The following is a 19,855-nucleotide window of genomic DNA, read 5'->3' on the forward strand; positions in this document are numbered from 1 at the left end:
GTTTTATGAGTGTGTAAGAATAGATTGCCAAGTTGTTTCTGTGGAAACTGTTTTAGATTTAGGAAATGCCTTGTTTGGGATTCACATACTGTACGAGGAACCTCAGGGACGCTAAACTGGCAAGCCAGCTGACCTGCATGATCTGTTGCTTCTTTGACACTCTTCATGCAATGGTGTCTGTGAACCTGCTCTACAGTATATGCATTTATCCATTATCTAACCGCTTTATCCATCACTGAGTTGTGGGGGAGTCGGAGACTATCCTGGCAAATAACGGCAGAAAGGCAGGGTACACCCGGGACAAGATACCAGTCAAACGCAGGTCAGGCAGACAGACGGACACACTCACAGCAGGGCCAATTTTCACAGAAGCCAATTAACCTATGAGTACGTCTTTGGATTGTGGAAGGAGACTGGAACACCCAGAGAAAACTCACGCAAACACAGGGAGAACATGGAAACTCCATAAAGATTGCAGCCCAGGAATCGACCCCACAGCCCCAGCACTGACAGGAAGCAAAGCAAACCAGTGTGCCCCCCTGCCACCGTCTGCTGCATGTAGTGTACAGTACTGTATATTAATAATTACGTAAAATCCTTGCAAACTCAAGACAAACATGTCATCTTCATTGTTTCAGCCCTGCAACCCAAGATTACTACAGAACTCTCTTCATAATATATTTTTCTGAATCGACTCAGTGTTTTTTTTTGTAGATCTTGAAAGTTTAACTTCAGGTTCCAGGTACTTACCAACCATGTATAGCTTTTTTTGGCATGTGACTGCCCGTTTCCCCTCAGTGGTTTTTTGTTATTTTTAAAGAACGTAGGCCGCTTGTGGTGGACAACTGTTAGTCCCCAGCCTCATCCTGCAGCTCGCTTCATGGACAATGCAGTAGACAATGGTAGATTCAGCCTTTTGTAATTCTTTTAAAGCCATCCAACTTGTGTGCACGACCATCTGCAACCATCGACCAATGACCATTAAAGAGCTCTTACCTTAAACACGGTGATGCTGTTACGACTGTCTGCCACGTGTTACCTCCTTCTATACCATAGGGAAGCAGGTAACCTTTGGAAGCCTCTGTATAGTTCCATGAGAACTTACAAAGAGCACAATGCTATTATAGATTTGTTTTTATTTGATTGTATTTAAATATGTAGTTGTGTGAATAAATGTGCCCCTTATATTATCAAAATCCAATTAAGACAAATACTACGCACTCTGTACACATTGGACACATTTTCCAATCCATTACCCATTCTGTTACATGACAGTTTTGTTTCTAATTCATTGGGGAAATTAATATCTTCAATTCCCCCTTTTTTGTTAAGATACTTATCATTATTGCCATGCATTCTATATCTGCTACTGTTCAAAATTAATTTAGATCCACTAATCTGATACATTTATGAGAAGTGTCCTGACACTTATTCCTTGTTTTAAATGTACGTAGGTATTCCCCACATAATACTATAAAAAATACTAAAAACCAAAGATCAAGTTCAAAATCACCAGATTTATTGTGAAAGATACTCATTACACAAGAGTAAAAATAAAGTTTTGGTCTACAATTTCAATGCTTGTGCAATGAGATAGTAGGTTTTTGATTCCTACAGTCTATGAAGTAACCTTGTTTCCTGTTGCGTGTTAATGAACACAGTAAAAGAAAGCAGCAACAATCCAGCATTAACACTTAACATTTGCTTACAATAATTCTAGCCAAAACAGACTTTTAATTTATCCTGAGTCTGACAAATGATGCAAACAATTCTAAATACCTAAAGCCAAACTTGCAAATACGTTTAAAATGGGTATGGGATGTGTACATGTATTATGATTTTTCAGTCTACAAAAAAGTCTACAGTCAACATATTTTAATTTTTTTTAAGAATACTGCAAAAAACACTTTTTACATTTTTTTCTTTCAGGATAATCATTCAAATGATAAACTATAAGAATGCCAAAAAGTAAGAATTCACAAGTCCCAAATCCAAAACTGACAAAGAAAATAAAAATACATAAAGGCAAGAGACCTCAGAAACTGTCATACAATGAACTTGGAAACCTAGATTAACAAGTTAACATTTTCCATCAGAATGTGATGGAAGAAACAATTCAATCAAACCAGGAAACAATCATATCAGAACGAGGCTTAGGTATCCGATACTGGTGGACTTGTAGGTGGAGCTGTTTCATTTGGAACAGGATCTTCAGACCAATACCCCAGTGTGATGACAGCATATACAGTATTGTGCTGTAGAAGCTGCTATCTTTTGGGTGAAACCGTAAACTTAGATACTTACTCGAAAAAAAGAGTATGTGCATTAACTCCAGTGTTTTGGCTAACGTTCACCTTGGGCTTCCTCAACCTAGCTTTTCTAAATTCCCCCTTTATTGGAAGTGATGAGTTTGTCTCCACCACATGTGGGGTAGTGGGGCTAAGCTGCTACAGTATGTGCCGTGTGCATGTCAGTGATGGAGGAAGTTGGTTCCCATCCAGAAAAGCACTACACCAATACAAGACATTAAGCATGCAGAAATGTAATTACTGATGTCACTGGCGTCCACAGTGAGGCATAGACAACACTGAAAGACTGGGAAAAAGGATGACAAAAATACTGTAACATTGTATTTGAAGTTTAAACACATGAAGGGAATGATAATGTAACACAGGGAGGCTGTGTAATGCAATTCTCAACATTTAAACTTCCATTTTGAAACTTTTTCTCATAAAGAAGCATCATTGACACACTGTAGTCCTATATGCCCCGGCATCCAAAGCACAGATTTTAACTGGTCTGTGATACACAGGTTCTGGTGGATCAACACTTGGTGAGGACTAGCCAGCTAGACCTCTGTATTCGAATATTATAGCAGTGGTGCAAAGCTCCAGTGCTAGAGGACTGTAGCTTCTGCAGGCTTTTATTCCACCTTTTGTCTTAATGGCCTGATTGAGGAAATTGGCTTAAACAGTCCAATTGAACACTGTTCTGCTGTTGATAATTTAAAGAGTCCTAAAAAAAACGGTTAATTTCTGGCCCTTGAGGACTGGAGCTGTGCACCAGTGATATTCACTCATGGTCTTTTAGGACCGTTCTGTTTCACAGGTTTTATAAAGCAGGTAACGTACACTCCTTAATAATGAATAATGACCAGCAGCGGTAATAGAGACCAATGAAGTGAGCAATTGAGTTGGTCAAGTCTTTTAAAGAGTCCAGGTGGAAAGACCGGAAGTCTTTTAGGACCTGGAGTGACACACAGTGCCATCGTGGCCCTGAGGACTTGAACACCTGCAGCTCTCAAATTAATGCTTAACTGAATCAACACATTGGTTAGAACCTTTTCAACTTTTTTATACTTAAAGGTGAGAAATTTTAAGAAACACAATAGTTAAAAGGCAACTGTTTAGGAGTAGAAAACAAAGATCAAATTAAACCTATTATTACTAAAAGACTCCATTGCTTAATATAATATTGTTCATGTGGAACAAACAACTGAATCAGGACTGGGTTCCCTGCCATAAAGAGCACTACACCTGGAAAGCACTACAGAGCTTGGATTCAAGTCATCAGCCACCTTCAAGAACCCTTCTGTTACCTTCCAGCTGGTTTGATAACCTCAGCTGAGGGATAGGGTGATGCTGTTTGCTGCAATAACGATAGATCTCTCACTACTCTGCTACTCAAGCACACGCTCATCACTCTTATTTCACGGTATGATTATAAGAGAATAAAAGCAAGCATTTTCCTGATATTGTTTCAGGGGAAATCCATGTTGATGCTTTTCACCCCGGACCCTTAACGACCCCCGTTTTTTAAATTTTGATTGCTTTCCTGGACTCAATTCAATGCAATTAAAGGATCTTATCTAGAACATTCTCAGATAATGCAGGGCGCAGTATTAGAATGTGCTGAACTGCTGCCTTGTAACAAGCAACAGTGTTGCTCACCCTTTCTTTAGAAATCTGGATTGGCCACCTTTATTATATCCCCACTTCATTTGGAACTGTCAATAGGCTTTTTCTGTAGACTGCAACTCTCGACTGGCACAGAGAGAATGGGGACTTGCACCTCTGTAACACCAAACCTTTAGGGCAATTAAACTTTTAACATGCTGCAAGCTCCATAGGACCTTACAGAAGACTCAGCACCAGCAGGTAGAGCAGCTCGTTTCTCACTGGCATGACTGACATGCTGCCACCTATGAAGTCCCAGCACTGCTGTTTCACTACAAGCCTAGGAATTGCTTGCCAACAAATGCCCACCACCATCTGTAGGCGCCCTGGTGTGTTGCTGGTCTTTGAATCCAGGTAATTTCTGTCCATGGACAATTTTCTGGGTTCAAATAGGTAGTGTCAGGGCCTTGGGGTTACCTTGACACTTGGGGCTGCATGGGGCCTACTAACAATTTATTGTAGGCAGAATGTTCCAAGTAATGTTCTTATTATAGCAATTCTTGTATCCCCACATGACAAAATTAGTATGTTACTAACAGTACAAGGCAATAAAGTGTCTCCCATGTTCATTAAATAAAGAAAACTAACTTCATGAGACAAGCCTGGGGGGGAAGACAGCTGAAATAAGCATATTGGAGGAGGGTGAAATACATGCAACTGTTTATAATGAAACATGGCCCTGTTCACCTCAGGGAACAATCACCAGAAGTCTTTGAAAGCCATGAACAAAAAGCTGAAAAACTGTTTCCCTGCCTTACAGTGCCATTCCATTTATTCAGTTCCAATAAACCTAAATTTCCAGGACACAGAAAAATGGTATTTCTCCAGTATATACTGTATAAAACGTCTAAATTAAACACAGGCATTGGTCAGCAATGTATAGATCTATGGAAACTTGTGGAGTCCTCAAACAGCTTTCACCTGGACAAATCAATCTGAACAAAAATTAATTATAATAAACCTAAATCTTGTCTTCATACATAGAAATCTGTAGCAATCATTCTCCTTAAAAATCACTGGAATTCTCCATTGATTACTTTGAAACACACTGAGGTATCAACTAAAGCTAAGCCCCTTGACCAGTGTTCTGGGTTTTAAAACTGGAAAGCACACACTGGGACATAAAGTAAGGAGAAGCTCATCTTTGAAGTGACGTCTGTGGCTACAAGTGGATTAGTTCCAGTCACTAAGCTTGTCCCTCTGATGGTCCTTCATTCTCCTAGGTGGCTTGTTGCTGAAATCACGCAGAAGCAGACCAGCAAAAAACAGGATCTTCCTCTCTTCCTTTACAAAGGAACATGGCTGAAAAGGTAGGAGACCGATTCTCCATTGTGGGTTCTTCTTATTGCCTCAGCAAGGATCATGGAGATGTCAATGACCTACAGCAGAACGATACATTGGTTATACTCAGCCTTTATTAAGCTCTTATGGTATTTTTAGTGGATCAAATGCATCCACTAAGAGGTGTGAACAGTGTTTGTAGAGAACAAACGCAGGCATCAGCTAAGTGAAACCTCTGTGGTTTTCAATTTGTTTTTTTGGTTAAAGGGATGAATGAGGAGATTAAACCTTTAATGTGTTTATGTGAACGCCGGTCCAGTCTGCACTTTCCGTTACTCACCAATGATTAACCTCAATAGTTACAGGCTGTTAATCCACATTTTTGAAACATGAGAAAATACTGTTTGGAGCACACAGGTGAAAAAAAATATTTACCTGAATCTTTGAGCACACTTTCATTTTCTCCTCCTGTGGAATGGTGTTGGTAACTACTACAGCCTCAAAGGCTGCATTGTTTATGCGGGAAATGGCAGGACCAGACAAGATCCCATGTGTCAGTATTGCATACACTTTCGTTGCTCCAGCTGACATCAGTCTAGACAAGAATAAGAAGAGTGAATTTTCTCCAGGTGTTCTGCGTTTCACTGGGAAAAGTTTCACATTTTTCTTTGAAGCAGGAATAAAACCCATATAGCAACAATTAGAATGTTCAAACATATAAGATCTAGCATTTAGAAACTAAAAAGTGCTCCTACGCATTATCACATTTGCTACTGTTATTCATTACGCACATGAAAGATATTTTAACAACTGTTAAATGAGTGAGACCTCCTACCTCTCTAGTTTGGAAACATCAATTTAAGGTATTTAGCCAAGACATTACTCGTATTTCACTAAATGTCAGCCTGTTGAGCGTGAAGCCTAAAAGCAGCACCTTGCCCAGTTTCAGTTCTGTACCGGGCCAGTGTCACACGGGCACTCACTTGTCAGCAGCATGGCAGACAGTACCACATGTGTCAGCCATGTCGTCGACCAGAATAGCCACGCGGTCTTTCACCTCTCCAACCAGAACCATTCGGTGTACTTCATTGGCCTTCTTTCTCTCTTTGTGAATCAGAGCAAAGTCAACCTTCAGCTGGTCAGCAATTGAAGTCACCCTGAAAATAGCAAATGGATAAATTAATACAAAAATGCATTTCCTACGCTAAAAATAACAGCCAAGCAAAGGCGATAGTAGTGATTTTCCATCTTGGATGTTAAGGAACACTGTATTGCTGGTTTTCATTCCAGCTAGTTTCATAAACTTAGGTACTAACTGATGCCTGTAACTGATCTGCTTGCTTGTTTGTACTTTCTTTGCACCCAGGCCTTAGTCTCAAAATACTCTGGCAAAAATGCGTTATTTCCATGCTTACAGATCCTTCTGTTATCTCTATTCAACTTGCTTAATATTTGACACATTTTTGATGAACCGAGGCGAGAGTGGCAATGTACGATACCAGATTTTCCCCAATTGTGAAGGAGTGTTTCCTTTAACTGAAATCCAAATGATTACATTTCAACTAATCCACCATAATGAGGAAGCTCTGAAACGAATCAGTACAGGGTTGGTAACAATTACTGTACAAATCCCATTCAAGTTTTTACGAGCTGAAAGCACATTAAAAACGGGCCTCAAACAGAACTGAAATGAATTAGCTTGCAATTAATTGTCTGGAGTAAAACCCAGATGAAAAAGAAGGAGTCCTGCAGGTCCAGGATTGAGAAACAATGCACTAGTTTTAATTCTTTGGCTGCAGGAATCAAAAAATATTTCTTTGCTTGCAAGGAGGTATTGTCACATTTTAGAAAAGCAGGCCTTTATGCATTTTAGGATTTCTTTGAAAAGCGAATCTCAGCTAAATGCATGTAGCTACAGACTGTAGCTGCTGCTATTTCATTTAGCAAAATGTATGAAAGAGCAAATTCCAAGAGCTGGCAAATTTACAGTACACAATGAAATGACTATCAGGAATTTTAAAGAGAAAGGTGCTACAAGATGTAAATAGATCTGACCTTAGTAGGAAAGGATAAAATATTGAATGAGTAAAGTCTGACCTCTCGTGGTATAATGCTGTAAAGACCACCAGTGCCCTTTTGTATGATAAAAAGCTGTTATCTAAGAAATCTTTTGTGTTTCACTGCCACAGAACTGCACCTAAAGCAGTCAAGCAAAGCCGCTCAATGTCAGTCCAAACCAGACATGATTTGGAAATGATCCAAAGGCTTGAAATAAACACATATCCCTGACCACGCATTGCTAATCGAGATAGGAACTAGACAGAATTCACCTCTACTCGCTCCTGTGTAGTTGCACTCTGACCCCTTCTTATTGGACATATCCAACGAGACACAGTCTGTCCTAACAGGTCTATACCCACGTGCGGTGCAGGATCCTGCGCTGGCATCCACAAGCCTTTTAGCTCTTGCACTTACCGTTTTGCTCCACCTGCGTCTGGTGACACAATGATGCAGTTCCTCCATTCTGGGATGTTTTCTTTAATCCACTGTAGCACTGCAGGTTCCGCGTACAGGTTGTCCACAGCGATATCAAAAAAACCCTACAAAGTACAGGGGAGGGATTTTTATAAACAACTAGATCACACTGTATAACACTGTCTTTACAAAACCTCAAATACAGTATGTGAGAGTTTATACACCTTATACTGTTTGGCCACTGTATAATTGTCATGCATACCCAGGTTCAATTTGTATTTTCTGCAAGAGTACAAATTAATCTGCCATTTTAATCACCGGCTAAAGGTCACTGTTGCAAGCCAGCTTTGACGCCCTTAAATTGTTAAAAGCCATTCTATACCTTCCGTTCTATTAGTACAAATAGGAAATTATTATGAATTTGAGTGCTTCTATTTTCTGAGTATTTTCATTTCTCTGAATGTACTGCAGCTGTTATCAGTTGGAATAAAAACAAGGCTGCTCAAGGCTGCGAACAGAAGATATTGTGGCTTTACTTAAAAGCACACATATATCACACAATGAAACTATAAAATATTTATTATTAAGCATATGTCTTGTAGATAAAAACAACTTATAATTTGAAAAACAAAGGCAAAGCACCCATTTCCTGTGCACTGAAAGTACAGTTTTAAGCAAGTTTTTTGTAGGATTTTTTATTTGAAGCCAGGTTTAAACTATATAGGAAATAATTGTATTTCTGATTCTGGAGTTTGTTTTCATTTGTCATTGTCTGCTAACACACTCTACTGAACTATTTTTACTAGTTTACTGAACATTCTAGTTTACTGAATGAGAATGATCCATAGTTTTAAGAATGTCAACATCAGTGTGCTGTTACTGTATAAGCACACTGTACATACTTCAAAACTTGCTGCTCTCTACACCTTTGAATCTGCAGTTCACACGTGAACAATATGAATGCAGTGTTACATATTATTAAACATAGTTACACTGCTCTACAGTCTCAGTCTTTTTAAGCCCGTGTTCCAGTGTTCACCTTACAACATCTGAAACATCAGCCTTTTTTTTTTGCAATCAGTTTCAAAGCTGATTACTCGCTTTTATCAATGATAATAAGCCCTTGTCAGCACAACACAATTTGGCAAATGGAAAACTGCACGTGCATTGCAAAATCCCAGCCAAAGTTTAAATGCCAAGGTGAGCAAAACTGGACATTGATACAGCACATCCACGCAACTCTGCCTTGTACAAACACTCACCTGAATCTGGGAAGCATGAAGGTCCATAGTAATAATGTGATCTGCTCCTGCTACTGACAACATGTTGGCTACGAGCTTGGCTGAGATAGGTGCACGACTCTGCAATATGTAACACATCACAAGGAAGAATTACAGCACTTGTCTCTGGGAATTCGCTCAGAGCAGAGCACCCTTGAATTTGGGAACTGCATTTGCTACATTCACAAGGGCACATTTCCTTAAACACACATTTCCCAGGCAAAAATAAATATGATGATAGACATATAGTAACTAGTCTTGCAATTAAGACACTCACCCCTCATTACAACATTTCTAGTCATACTGTGGATTCAGATTTATTGTAGTAGTAGAGGTGGTTCCTTATGTATTTAATCTTTAGATTTTCACTGCAGTTGTTATTAAGGGTCATTTGGCATACAAATCTGAAAACAGTTAAGTGCGTACTGTTCTGCTAGCAAAAATGCTGAAAAGAATGAGTCCGCAGCTATGAGTCTAGAGGACAAACAAGCAGATGCTCCTCATAGTCTGAAAGAAGGTGGGCTGTTAATATCAGCACAGAATAAAGTTATTTTTAGTATTAAGATCTATATCACACAGTGGACATCTGTTCTTCACTACAGAGCAATGAATTTAAATGCTTATTCAGGGTAATTTCATTTTTGTTTTGTATTTCTGGATACATTTCTGCCCTTTTCAATGCCTGGCAGATTTACCTTGGACCCCAACATCCATTACAGAACAGGCTGTGGTTATTCTGCACATACAGTATAGTCTCTGTTAGTCTATTTAGTTGTACAGCATAACTCCTGCCCCATGCTCCACTGTATTGTGAACCTCCACTTGTAATGGATTTAAACACCTGCAATACCTTCTTTGTGCCTTGGTATGTGCTTAATACCTCAAGATACAACTAATTTAAATAAATTCTGAGAAGCCTGACACCAACATGAATGAGGGTGGTCAGGCAGCATTTACAAAATAAGGTATCAAGCAGACTCAAGGGAATTCATAGCAAATTGTGACTTAAATTGTTGTACAGTGACAGTGTGTTGTGTATAAAAGCCTGTTAATAACAGAGTTTGAGCTCTTCCCTAGGGATTTAGCTTTTCATTGCCACATCCAGTATAGAACATTCCTTTTTTCTGCTGTATCTGCTGCAGTTCTTTTCTTTCCCCGATGACACATCTTACATGCCAGTCAAATATTTGCGTCACAGACAATTGTCTAAACTTGTCACATTTATTATTGTATTTTCTCTTGCCTTAAATTCTGTGGATGAATCAGGATGGTCAAAGAGCTGACAACAATAAAAAAATACATATTAAAAGTACATTAATTTGCCATGGGAGCACAAAAATCTAACTCAGGGGTGCAGTCTGAACAAATTCAAATTCCTGTTTAACCCACAGGAGTGCTAATGCATTTCAGTTTAAAGTTTAAAGTGTCATGGTACAAGGGGAACATTTTTTTATTTCATATTTTGGTCTGGAGGTAGAAATAGAAAGTATACAGCAACCTTCATCAGCTGTATACTGAATAAAGCGGCTGTGCACTGATAAGCTACAAAGCTACAAAATATTTAGTTAAGTAGGTAGCTGCGTCAGCATGCGTAGGCTGCAAAGGAACAAGTAAAGGTTTATTCCATGCTGAAAAGAGAAGAAAAGAAACAACATTTTGGCTGTGGCGCCTTTTTCAGGTTTAATGAAGAAGGCTCCTCATCTCCACATTTCCTCACACACCCGAAGAAGGCTCCACAGCCGAAACGTTGTTTCTTTTCTTCTCTTTTCAGCCTGGAATAAAACTTTACCTGTTCTGTAACAAAATATTTATATGCTTTTTAAAGCATATAAATATATATAAGCTTTTTACCTAGTCAACAAGTATAAACTCACTTATAAATAAATGTATCATTCCATTCATGCACGAATGTCTATAGAAAAGAAACTACACAGATTTTAGATAATAATTTAATGGTTTTAACTGATCTTTCATGACCATCATGCACTAAAAGTGACTGATCTTTGGGTAAGATCTAAGGTATAGTACCTACTGAAAGATCATAAAGAAGGTTACAAATGTGAGAAGGCCACTTGCCTATTAGCTCATTTGGTAAGTTTAACTGGGCATGGGTAATGAAGTGATTTACTGTAGTTTATTGCTTAAATCAAGAAATAATAACCAAAAACAATGCCTTTTGCTATTTTGGAGGTGGGAATAAGTCAGTGTGCTGTTGCTTGCCATGTGGGGTGAATTTCTAACAATTTCTTACAATCAATGTTACAGTTTAACTCTGTGAGATGTTACAGTCCCTCAATCATAGATCAGGATCCGAGAGATCACAAGTTACAGCACATTGTCAATTGTCTTTGTGGTTGTATTTGCACTCTAATGCCACAACAACTAATGTACCAGCAGTTCACTCATTGTTTGTCAGCTAGATGACCACATGGTGGTCAAGTGCTCATCACTGTTCATCAGTGAGGTGGTGTGTAAAACAGCTCAGGTGGACTTAATAGCGGTGGAGCCGTGTCCTCGCTAGTAATGAATCTAGTACAAATTGGGTGTAGACATCCCTGATGGACTTGAGTGAGCGTAAGCAAATGTAAAATGATGTGCTAGCTGTGGTGTACAAAAGCCCAGCTAAAGGTAAAGTCCATGTGTGATGGTATGGATAGGAGTGCTACAGAACTTGGTGGAAATCCAACTGCACACCCCTAGAGTGACAAACTCCTCGGATATTGCCTGCTCCCCTTCCTAGCAGCTCAACCTGACACGACAATATTCCAGCAGGACAACTCATGACCTCATGCTGCTCACCTAAAAACACCTCCGTTATGAGATGACAATGTGATAACTATGTTATGAGAAGGATGCCCTTCTCAATGCCAGACTTGAGTCCCACTGAATATTGGGATGATCTAGGAATCTAGACCTAGTCTCAAGCGCTCAGAGAACAGCGAACATGCACATATTGACCAGGATCTACAGAATGAGAAGAATAGGACAGAATCCCCGCAAGACAGTAAATGCAATCTAGTGCAAAGCTTAAGCTGTAAATATGCATCTTGTATTTTTTTCAGTGGTAGCCACAACTTCATTAGCAAATGACTAGCATGACTTTCACAGCAGACCCTGTCAAAAAGAAAAATTAATTACAAACGGTCATAAACTAGGACGGTGAATTGACATGTCATGCCTGTAAAATGACTTTCAAAAACACTCTGCGAATTTGATGCAGTTATAATTTTGCTTTGAATCCCAGTATATACAGGAATTCATACTTCAAAGTACCCATAGCTCTCCATCAGAGCAAGCAGTTTTGTAATAAAGAACAGTGGTTCAACTAAGGTGAAGGGGAAGAGTGATGATGTCACTCAAACTCAAAGACCTTCCACACAAATTCTAACCTTTAACCATAAAACTAGTTGCAACATAGTTTATAGGTCATACTGCACTATTCAACAGTTCCCACTCCAGTTTACTAGTTCAAGATTCAAATATCTGATAATGTTGAAAAATGACATGCATTCGTTTCTGAACATTCAGGTCTTTTCAATTATTTATTTATTTTTTAAATTAAGTTCTTAACATTTAAAAACTGAAAAGGTGCCAGTGAAAATGTGCAGAGAAGCTATTCTTTCAACGGAGATACTGTTTCTGCAGAACACTGACTTACAGTGTAGATTGAACAATAACATTGACACATACATGTACTGTAACTTAAGCAAGAATCCACTGTGAAACTACTAAGTAACTACTTTGTAATTTGCTATTGGCAGATCACAGCTCATAGTCGTATAGTTCTGAAACACGATACGGCTTAAAACATGCAATTGCATGATTACAGCAACTGTACTGCATGTGAAATTTTGCAATGTGAATTTGATATGAAAAGAGCTGCAAGCAGAACAGTGTAACCTCAGGTGTGCATCTACCACTTCCTTTAAGAGTTAAGATTCTAGTGCTCACAATTTTGTGCACCCATTAATAAGTCAAGGTTATTATGACTTACAATGCATTGCACTTTATTCATTAATCCTGTTAACTCTTTAGAAATGCCTGTCTGGTTTGTTTTATTTTTTTAAAGAAACTGTGATTTCCCCTTGCAAATCAAAGCTACAATGATGTAAGCAGGAAAGTGGAAAATATTTTGCACAATGTTATTTCAAAAAACACCTTTTTTATAAACACTTGAATGTAAAAATCTGTAGCAATGTGTGTGGATAGAAGTAATTCGCTTTTCATATTAAGAGGACTCAAAGTTGACATGGCTCCTGTTTGCCAAAATAATTCATATTAAAAAATTGGAGGTTCGTGTCTAAACATCTTCCCTAAACTGCTTTAATTTTTAAATCATTAATCTGCAGTAATCACAGCCTGGACTTTAATAAGTAATTTTTCTTTACTTTGTCCAAAACTAGTAAGTCATTCCATGGAATTCTTCCAGTAATCCTGCTCATCACTAATTCAACAAATTAAGAGCTTGTTGTCATAGACTCAGCAATTAGAAGGTACACGAGATGAGTTCGCTGTTAAGTCATTGCTTTTTATCACACAATCAAATATTAAACAATAGTAAAAAAATGAGTTTTTCCAACAGAAAAACAGTATTTGGAATAGAAAGGTTTTTGGAATTCCTATTGTTGACATATGCTGACTTATCTAACACAGTCTAGAGCTCTTCATTGATAGCAGTGTTTCCTATCACTACAACAGTTAATTTTTACCTTATCCTTTTTGTCCTGCCTGGCGTAAGGGAAACAGGGAATGACCGCAGTCACTCGGCAGGCGGAAGCGATCTTGCAGGCGTTGATCATGATCAGCAGCTCCATGAGGTTGTCGTTGATTTCCCCACAGCCGCTCTGCACAATGTAGACATCCTCCCCCCGAACGCTTTCTCCGATCTCCACACTTGAGGGACAACAACCTTCAATTACTGCAGACGAACTACAGCAAAGCCCTTTTAAAATACTCCCCTGGCAGCCTTTGCAGGTGCATTTAATGTCCGCGCCAATTTAGGGGCAGTGTTAGAGGGTGAAACGCTTTGCCGGTAAGAAAAATATTACTTACAGTGCAATTCGGCACTTACCATGAACTAGGTTGGAGCACATGGAACCTGTGGTAGTTCAGCAAACTCAGTATATTTAAAGGGTAGGATGTGAATACACTCAAAATATAGAGGACTATGTAGTGATGCTAAATAACCTGAACGGCATGTCTGTGGACCGTGGCAGTAAACCAGAACACTTGGACATCCAGATATTTTCCATCCATCCATTTTCTAAACTGCTTCTTTCAATGCAGGGTCATGGGGAGCCGGAGCTTATTCTGGCAGTCAACGGGTAAAAGGCAGGGTACACCCTGGACAGTACTTCAGGCCAATTAACTTACCAGTATGTCTTTGGACTGGAGGAAACCCACGCAAACGTGGGCAAACATACAAGCTCCACAAAGACAGCAGCCTCAGGTCTGGAATTGAACCCGAGGCCCCAGCAATGCTTACTGCTGTGCCATCCGCATGTATGCTGCCCTCCACATACTGTTTTAAATCAGAGTCAATAACCTAGATTCTTTCACGACAGTACTGGATGAGATCCATAGATCAATCATCTATTACCAACCAAATGGGCTAAGTAGGCCAAATGTCGACCTCTCATTTGTAACCTCTCTTATGCTTTAAACAACACATCTTGCATTTGCACTCATATTTATTCTAATTTTTGTCACGGGAGAAAAGGGGGCAACAGTGTTCACATCTGATGAATAAAAATATAGCACTATTCTAAGCAGGAACACAGTGCACAGAAAAAGTACACAAGGCCGCTAAGAACGAGAGCCTGTAACAGCTTTGAGCTGGGTATAAACCTATTTTTAAATCACATGAGTAATGTCTCTTTTAAGTTAATGCTCTTCAGCTCTTACATAATTCACCTGCACTATAATATTAACAATTGATACGATATACAGAGTATATTTCAGTTAAGTGTGCAGAATTGCCATTTATGCTGTAGCTTATCAAACTGTAGAAATAATAAAGGAACAAGGAAGGAAATAATTACTGCACACAAGGTTGACCCATGTTAGACTTTAGAAACTTTAAGCTATTTTCTAAGACCATATTGAAGAATTATGGAATGCTACTCATACTTAAATCCCATACCTGTCAAGAGTATCAAGCACGAAATGTCCAGGAATCACTGGTGCAGACTTACAATTACCTGCTTATAACAAATCCTAAAACTATGTAATTGTTAATAACAATTATGATACAATATTAATAATTTATATACAACGTTTTTCCAAACTGCAATAGATAATGAAAAACTAGCTATTCTGTTTGCACTGATCCGAGAGCACTTCTCAAGTGGACTATAAAATGATACAAGATACATACTGTACATTTATGTCCAAGGTTAGCATGTTTGATGTCACCTCTTGTGCAGACACAACATAACTTTATCAGTCCCGTTTTCTACTGAATGAAGTATAACAACATAAACTACTGTACATAGCAGAACAAGTTTTAACAACTAAGTTATTTTTGATGATTAATAACTGCAGAGCTGTTGCTACAATCATTACTTTACATGCACTCATTTTAAAGGGTATAAGATCCCATCTTTTGACTGTTAACAATCTTCTTTTGATGCAAAAGCCATCCACTGGTGTGTAGGTCATCTGTAATCTAGTTTTGTCTTTTGTTAATTCTGTGGGTTCCTGTAAACCGTTGGACATCCAGGTGTCTGAATAGTCTCTCCATTACATTGTGTTGCTTTGACTATGATTTTCATGTCCGATTTGCAGTCAGAAGTATTTGTTCACCATGTCAGGTGCATACTCCTTAATACCAGAACGACTGATCAAGGAAAAACAAAACAATCAAAGGGCTAAGGCTTTGTGGATATCAAAATCGGGTTATGCCAATTAACACAAACAGAATTCTTCCAGTCCCTTGCTGAAGAGGATACTCTTCATCCACAAGATACCGCGCTGGTGCCTATTTGTAAAAGTTATTGATCATCAAGTTCCCTTGGAATCTACTGTACCACATTCACAATGCTACCTTCCTTCTCAGGCTACGAGTGTCACATTGTTAAACCCCTGCTTGATTTAGGGGTTAACTGCCTTCTGATTTGGGTCGTAGCATAATGTGGGCCTGACAGCAGAGTTTTCCCCAAATTACATTTTCAATGGGGTGCAACACATTGTTGAAGCACCGACAGAAAGATAAAGATGTTCAGTTTTAAACGGACGCATTTACACGTGTGTACAGTAAGTTTTAAAATCTTGAAAGTCAAAATTAAAGGCCAGTAAATGACAAAATTTGTTAAAGGAAATGTTCAGCCTTCAAACTAAACGCAACTAGAAAAAATAATGGATTCCACTGTCGAGTCACATGTTACGCGAGATAAAAAAGCAGATGACGAGGAAGGGTGAGATCAGGGCCAGGAAAGTACACTAAGGTGTGCGAAAAGAATATACACAAGTGAAGAATCCCAGTTCCAACCAGCCGCCCAAAAACAGTCAGGTAAGAAAAAGTACAACATCCAGTTATCCATTTTATACATTATGTGCATGTGCATGTGCATAGCCTCAGTATGGTCCAATAAACACACACCCAAGGCCTATTTTGATACTACACAATCATGCCTTTGCATCAGTATTATAAAGTTAAAGAAACCAAGCTTACCAGGTTTCCAGGTTGCTGAATTTCTTTGCGACCACTTTTCCCAAATCTAGACCGAGTCTGTCTGCTACTTTTTGTGACAGATCATGGTGGGAACTCCCGCTAAAAAGAACAATGTTAGGCATAGCTGAACAAACTTTATGCGAGTGCAATATAAAGAACAATAAAAAAAAACGGTCGTTAAATCGTAAATGCAGTCTTCTTTATTCTTTACGGTTAAGAGCTGTCCTGAAAGCCTCCGCGTCTCGCTTCTGCGCACACCCCTCGCATGCTCTTGTTGTAGAAAGGAGGTCCTACAGGCGTGCAGAGGAAATGATGCGCTTGGACCTGCCCACTACCCTCCCTCCATCTGTGTGTAGAGCTGTCATTTTGCAATTGCTCTGTAGATCATGTTTGTTTTACAAACATTGGGATGGAAAAGGGGCGGGGGAAGCATATGCGAATAATTAAGGTAAAAGAGTCATTACAAACGTACTGTAGACGCAACTAAACCAAACCATATTAATTCGCGCAGGACGTTTGTGCCGTTCTTATATACTGTTTTTGAAAAGCGAAAGTCGTCTTAACTAGATTTTTCCGCTGCATGAAGTCAGCTGAGCCCTTACGCTTCTAATTTTCTTCAACACTAGACCCTTTGTGAGCTAAGCAGTGTTCCAGTTTATTTGGATTAGAGCATGTAAATGCAAATAACTTTATTTGAAGAAGAAACTGGGAGCTTTATCGTGTTCTTCGTTTCAAGAGAAGAAGTATTAAATCACTTGTGATTTATTTTACCTGGCACTTACAGGCATTATACAGAGTACTAACGAGTGTACTTCTGACAGAGGTGGATATGTTTAATATGTGGACTGTACTGTATATGAAGGTACATCACAGTTTAGAAACGTACTGTAGGGACACAGCTTTGTGACAGTACCTGTCGTACAGTCATTGCGATGCTATCCTTATGCAAAAGGATTCCAAACATTTCCACTACCAAAGAGTAATTTCAGTCTGGGTAGGTGATTTACATATCACACCATAATCTATGACAAATCTTTACTTTATTCTTTACTTATTCATCCATTTTCTAACTGCTTCATCCAATTCAGGGTCATGGGGGAGCCCATCCCATTAAGCAGCGGGCATAGTGCAGGATACACCCTGGACTGGATGAAGCACAGACACAAAGAAGCACACACTCACAATAGGGACAGTTCTCCCAGGAACCAATTAACCTACTCTAACTTAACCTATCTACCCCAGTTCCCCTGTGGAAAGAAACTGGAGCACCTGGAGGAAACACATGTAAACACACAGATGGAGAACATACAAACTTCGTGCCGATAGCACCCCAGGTCTGGAACTGAACTCAGGGCCCCAGCAAGGCAAAACAACTACTGTGCCAGGGTGCCGCCCATCTTCATATCTTCACATTTTTCTCTTGCACACTTAGATATGCAACCTTGTACCAAAAGTAAAAAGTGGCAGTTGTGGACAAGTTGTGTTGTCTTCTGATATGTTACACAATTCATTGACTTGTTACCCCATTTTATCAGTTTATCATGGGGTTCACTCATGGCTCGATATGCTATAATATTTTTTAAATAAATGTAATTTTTACACCTGATCTGCATACCTGAGCGGTATATTACTTGTGGCTTGTAACCCCCCTACCCTCTTGTTCAGAGGTTTGTTATACTGCAGGAGCAGACTACAACTGGGAGGAATTCAAATACTGTACATCCCTCAGACACAGCCTAGGCCTGTCTCTGTGCCAGGAAAGCTCCAATGGACATCTCAGATCAGGCCTGCTATTGTGAACTGGTATTCAAACCCTAGTTTGCCATTTTGATCTTTTACATAATGCAGGAAGCTCCTTTCACATGACAGTAAATTAGCTGGTGCGGTTGATTCAGTCGTTCATGAACTGAGCCAACTACTGTAAGTTCACACAGAACGGAGTTGGCACAGTTTGTTGTGAACTGTGTTTTCCATCTTTGGGATTCTACAGAACCTCCATCAACTCGCTGGCAGCTTTCTTTGAAGCTGTCTGATTACTGATTGGGCAGTGTTTCACAATGCAGCAGTAGTGACTCAAAACACACAGGCAATGCGACCAAGGAGTTCACTGGGAGAAAACATTGTAGACTGGCCAAGTAAATCTCCAGATCTAAATCCAACTCAGTATTTTACACTCCAAAAAAAAACCAACATGGCGAGAAAAGACTATACTGTAAGTCAAAGTGGCTGCAAAAAAACCTTTGGTGAGCTTGATTGGTCACATACTACATTCATTTATTGCCTCATAAACATGATAAGAGGATATACAGTACTTACACTGTATTTATGGGATGTGCAACTAAAATACTGACTTTTGCCCTCTGAAATTTACTCTGAATGTATCCCATTTTAGTTATGATCACCGAGTTGAACATAAAGTCTTTTTGTTCCAATTTGAATGTATATATACTGTACATTGAATTATCCAACATTTGAAACAATTTATAGTACTTAAAAGTAATCGCATGATCTCAAATACATATTGTTTGACTATATGGAAAAAAAAATAAAGTTTTGACTTTTGCATGGCACATTGTACAAGGAACACTTCAAGGTTATAATGCTTAAGAGATAGCAGTTCCTAGAATCATGGGAACATGAATATTAATACACTATGACCCTTTCACAGTGATAGAAATCAGATACTGTACATCTAAGTAAACTAATATTTGCATTCTCATGATGAGTACATACTATACCACATTATACTACTGTGACAAAGGGTTATTATTTGTTTTAGTACTGCGTGGAATATAATATAATATTAGGTTGCTCCATATAAAAGAGGATTATAGTCTGCAAGGGTTCTTTCAGGTGACCAGATTAAATCAACACAGGCATCCAAATCAGAAAAAGCTTAAAGTCTTATGCCAAACTCACAGAGTAAGGATAGTAATGTGGAAAAAAAAGACACATCGCAATCATGGATTTAATTGCTCAGGTGCCTGGACAAGAGGACAGAAGGAAAGAGACAGAATTTGTTATTTACTTTATTTATGACAAGTTTTTTTAAAATCTTGATATACAGTACTGTGGGACACATTCATTATATCAGTCTGTCTGGTTATCTACCTTCATTTTAAGAGTAATTTGCTCAATAAAAGCATTTTAAGAAGCAGTCTTGTTCATATGTAGTGTGTATCTGTCAGGTA

At 38.9% G+C, this 19,855-nt stretch overlaps 1 protein-coding gene across 1 annotated transcript; it reads right to left on the reverse strand.

Annotated features, from left to right (window-relative positions):
* Positions 1–1,498: 1,498 nt before the first annotated feature.
* On the reverse strand, positions 1,499–16,948 carry LOC148836520 (ribose-phosphate pyrophosphokinase 2-like). The gene is made up of 7 exons (XM_088913436.1): positions 16,665–16,948; positions 13,702–13,885; positions 8,975–9,073; positions 7,713–7,837; positions 6,221–6,394; positions 5,673–5,832; positions 1,499–5,335 (listed from the first exon to the last, which is right to left on the reverse strand). The coding sequence occupies exons 1-7, from the start codon at positions 16,784–16,786 to the stop codon at positions 5,243–5,245; spliced, it is 957 nt and encodes a 318-aa protein (XP_088769562.1). The 5' UTR covers positions 16,787–16,948; the 3' UTR covers positions 1,499–5,242.
* Between the last annotated feature and the right edge of the window lie 2,907 nt (positions 16,949–19,855).

The sequence above is a fragment of the Atractosteus spatula genome, chromosome 4 (genome assembly GCF_055471065.1).
Source record: "Atractosteus spatula isolate fAtrSpa1 chromosome 4, fAtrSpa1.hap1, whole genome shotgun sequence".
Lineage (NCBI taxonomy): Eukaryota > Metazoa > Chordata > Actinopteri > Semionotiformes > Lepisosteidae > Atractosteus > Atractosteus spatula.

What these genes read in the sequence shown, in the direction of transcription:
- LOC148836520 (XM_088913436.1), bottom strand. Translation starts at nt 16,786, where the DNA reads ATGCCTAACATTGTTCTTTTTAGCGGGAGTTCCCACCATGATCTGTCA. An exon ending in GTCTGCCATGCTGCTGACAA is followed by an intron (nt 5,833 to 6,220) that starts GTGAGTGCCCGT and finishes ATTCTTGTCTAG; the next exon opens with ACTGATGTCAGCTGGAGCAA. An exon ending in AAGTGTGCTCAAAGATTCAG is followed by an intron (nt 5,336 to 5,672) that starts GTAAATATTTTT and finishes GTTCTGCTGTAG; the next exon opens with GTCATTGACATCTCCATGAT.